Source organism: Cyprinodon variegatus, unplaced genomic scaffold (genome assembly GCF_000732505.1).
Source record: "Cyprinodon variegatus isolate N-32 unplaced genomic scaffold, C_variegatus-1.0 Scaffold817, whole genome shotgun sequence".
NCBI classification, from domain to species: Eukaryota; Metazoa; Chordata; class Actinopteri; order Cyprinodontiformes; family Cyprinodontidae; genus Cyprinodon; species Cyprinodon variegatus.
This window is the reverse complement of record NW_015151270.1, coordinates 36,696-40,070: the sequence shown is the minus strand read 5'-3', so window position 1 is coordinate 40,070 and position 3,375 is coordinate 36,696. Positions and strand designations below refer to the sequence as shown.

At 41.0% G+C, this 3,375-nt stretch overlaps 1 protein-coding gene across 2 annotated transcripts in view; it reads left to right on the top strand.

The window, feature by feature from the left end:
- The window catches only part of LOC107098859 (carnitine O-acetyltransferase-like), a 27,189-nt gene extending 25,024 nt beyond the window's left edge, over positions 1-2,165 (top strand). Inside the window, exons 13-15 of one of the 2 annotated variants that reach the window (XM_015396720.1) lie at positions 781-918; positions 992-1,150; positions 1,725-2,165. In XM_015396720.1, coding sequence (XP_015252206.1) covers positions 781-918; positions 992-1,150; positions 1,725-1,781 — 354 coding nt within the window. In that variant the 3' untranslated portion in view covers positions 1,782-2,165. Of the gene's footprint in view, positions 1-780; positions 919-991; positions 1,600-1,724 lie in introns of those variants that run through there. The other variant, XM_015396721.1, reaches the window with a different exon arrangement.
- Positions 2,166-3,375: the final 1,210 nt, after the last annotated feature.

Genomic DNA, 3,375 nt, shown 5'->3' with positions numbered 1-3,375 from the left:
CTGCCGTGGGGCGCCTCCCCCATCCCAACCTCGTTCTCCCGCAGGAGTCCCTCTCAGCGCTGCAGTCAGAGCTGCAGGATGTTTACCCTCAGCGTCCAGACTGCAAATGAAGCGCGCATGCGCCGGGATTGACGGCGCAGTTTGATCATGCGAAGCCGCTCCGCCCTGAATTACATTCAAGGCGGGAGCGAGCGTGATATAAATCTAAAATGTTATTTGGTCTAAAATAAATAACTGAATTTGATTCACACAGTCAGTCACTTAATCACCTTTTCCATTGTGTTTTCCTCTCTAAGATTAACACTGATCTGCTGGTGAGAATCATTATGTCTCAGTCTAAACTGTACAGTCAAAAATACACAATAATTAAAATATATAAATAAACATTAATGGACAGAAAAAAGTAGCTCTATATATTGTTTAGTAAAGTGAGTAAAAACTCTATAATATAGTGTTTTACTCACTTTTTGTCTTTCTGTAACGACATTATTTCTCCCACAGCATCAATAACATGCACATCACTTCCTGTGGCAGATTATGCAAATTAGACGATGATGTCATTTAGACTTCTAGCGACTTTTAGCACAGCCAATAGCTACTCTCATTACTGAGGAGTTGGCAACACTGCGTGTGCCGAGTAGATTTATTCCATCTATTGTGTTAAAAGCAAAGCTCCTGATTTACAGCTCAGAGTTCTTGGTGAAGATCATGACCAGAAGCTCCTGGAAATGATTCTCTTTAGGATCACTAACTAATGGAATCCATTTATTTTTTATTCAGGCAGTCGGTGGGCAGGCCATCGACAGACACCTGCTGGGTCTGAAGCTTCAGGCTGCTGAGGAGAAACTTCCTGTTCCTGCCATCTTCAAGGATCCTTCCTATTCTAAAGCTCTTCACTACCACCTGTCCACCAGCCAGGTACCACAGAACCCCGATCGCTGAGAGTTCTGGACTCTTCCAGAACCTGACCCCTCTCTTTTCTCCTCCCAAGGTCCCGTCAAAGACCGACTGCGTCATGTGTTTCGGTCCGGTGGTACCAGACGGTTACGGCGTCTGCTACAACCCCATGGAGGACCACATCAACTTCGCCGTGTCGTCGTTCAACAGCTGCAGGGAAACGGATGCGGGAAGTCTGGCGGCGGCGGTGGAGGACGCTCTGCTGGACATGAGGAGGCTGCTGGAGCAAACCCCCCGATCCAAACTGTGAAATCCACCACAGACGTCTCCAGGTCCTGAAGGAGGATACAGATTCTCTACCTCTAATCACCTTATTGATCAACACTGAGCACTTTAAGGTCCTGTGATCCTGCTGGGAGGTTCTGCTCCAGATTCATCCCATGATTTTAGCTCAACAGAAACATCCGCTGGAGAAAAACAATTATTGATTCATTTTCTGATTGTTTGAATAAAAGTTTGAATGAAACATTGAAAATTAGCAAAAACAATCAGATCCTGTGGATAAAATTTTCGGGACTGTTGGTCCATAAACATTTCTGAACTTTTTTTTTCTTTTTAGATTTTCTGTTTTTAAGTCATGATTTTACTTTTAAAGAAGTTTAGATGTTTCTAAACTTTAATCTGTTTACCTGAAGCCTCAGTTTGGTCCCAGATGGACATATAACCATCAGTTCTCTGATGTTTTAATGGAAGTTTCTCCACATTATGACCTGGAGGGTTTGAATTAAACNGAAACGGATGCGGGAAGTCTGGCGGCGGCGGTGGAGGACGCTCTGCTGGACATGAGGAGGCTGCTGGAGCAAACCCCCCGATCCAAACTGTGAAAACCACCACAGACGTGTCCAGGTCCTGAAGGAGGATACAGATTCTCTACCTCTAATCACCTTATTGATCAACACTGAGCACTTTAAGGTCCTGTGATCCTGCTGGGAGGTTCTGCTCCAGATTCATCCCATGATTTTAGCTCAACAGAAACATCCGCTGGAGAAAAACAATTATTGATTCATTTTCTGATTGTTTGAATAAAAGTTTGAATGAAACATTGAAAATTAGCAAAAACAATCAGATCCTGTGGATAAAATTTTCGGGACTGTTGGTCCATAAACATTTCTGAACTTTTTTTTTCTTTTTAGATTTTCTGTTTTTAAGTCATGATTTTACTTTTAAAGAAGTTTAGATGTTTCTAAACTTTAATCTGTTTACCTGAAGCCTCAGTTTGGTCCCAGATGGACATATAACCATCAGTTCTCTGATGTTTTAATGGAAGTTTCTCCACATTATGACCTGGAGGGTTTGAATTAAACGACTCCAACCTGTTCTTCAGAGAGTTAAACCTGCTGGAGGAGGAAGCAGACATCAGGGATCAGCACCTCTATAAGAGGATGGACCTGGTTTAATCTGCTGGGAGGCTTTCAGAATAAAAGCATTGATGATTTATGATCGGATCTTTTAATCCAGAGTTTTCTTCTATTTCCACTTCCCTTCAAACTCAGACTGAACTCTTCATGCTGCAGTTTAGTTTATCCCCCATGGTGCCTTCAGATGGTCGGTTTAGATCAGTTTCCTTGTTTTTAATATTTCATGGTTTAAAGCAGACATGTTTCTCCTGTCTTACACAGATCTTTAAATGAAGAAATAACTCTAAAGGTTTAACTGATGATTTGTTAGTCTGACTTTTTTCATGCATGAATTTTGCTATAATTATCTTAATTGTAGATTAACATGAGAAATGTCTGATCTGAAAATCTTTGCACAGATTGGCCTTTTTTCTTAAGCTAAATAAATGCATAATTTTTTATCTACTTTGTTCCATTGAGTTTATTTTCTTCCTCAAATTATAAATCCATATCAATAAAGTAAGAACATTTAAAGCTACAGTGAGTAATTTATAGTGACGTCTAATATGCAGACTGCAGCAACATGAACCGCCTCCAAACCTAGGTGGGTTGATTCACTGACAATGGATCTGTTATGGATTGAGGTGCTGATCTATTCAGAGATTTCTAGACTAACAAAAGGATTTTAAAGTCTATTCTCTGAGCTACAGGGAGCCAGTGGAAGGACTCCAGAGCCGGGCTAATGTGCTCTACTTTCTTAGTTCTAGTGAGAACACGGGCAGCAGAATTTTGGATCAGCTGCAGCTGCCTGATGGACTTTTTAGGCAAACCTATGAAGACATTGTTGCAGTGATCAATTCTACTAAAGATAAACGAATCAATGAGTTTTTTAACAATCCTTCTTGGACATTAGTCCTTTAATCCTGGAGATGTTCTCCACATCTTCACCAAGATGTCGGCCATAATCAGTGGTTTCTAGCTGTAGCAGCTGAAGCTTTGAACTAACTATGGATCTGGATCCAAAATTCTTACCTCTGTTGCTTTTTATTCAGTTGTAGAAAATGCTTGTGCAGCTGAAGAT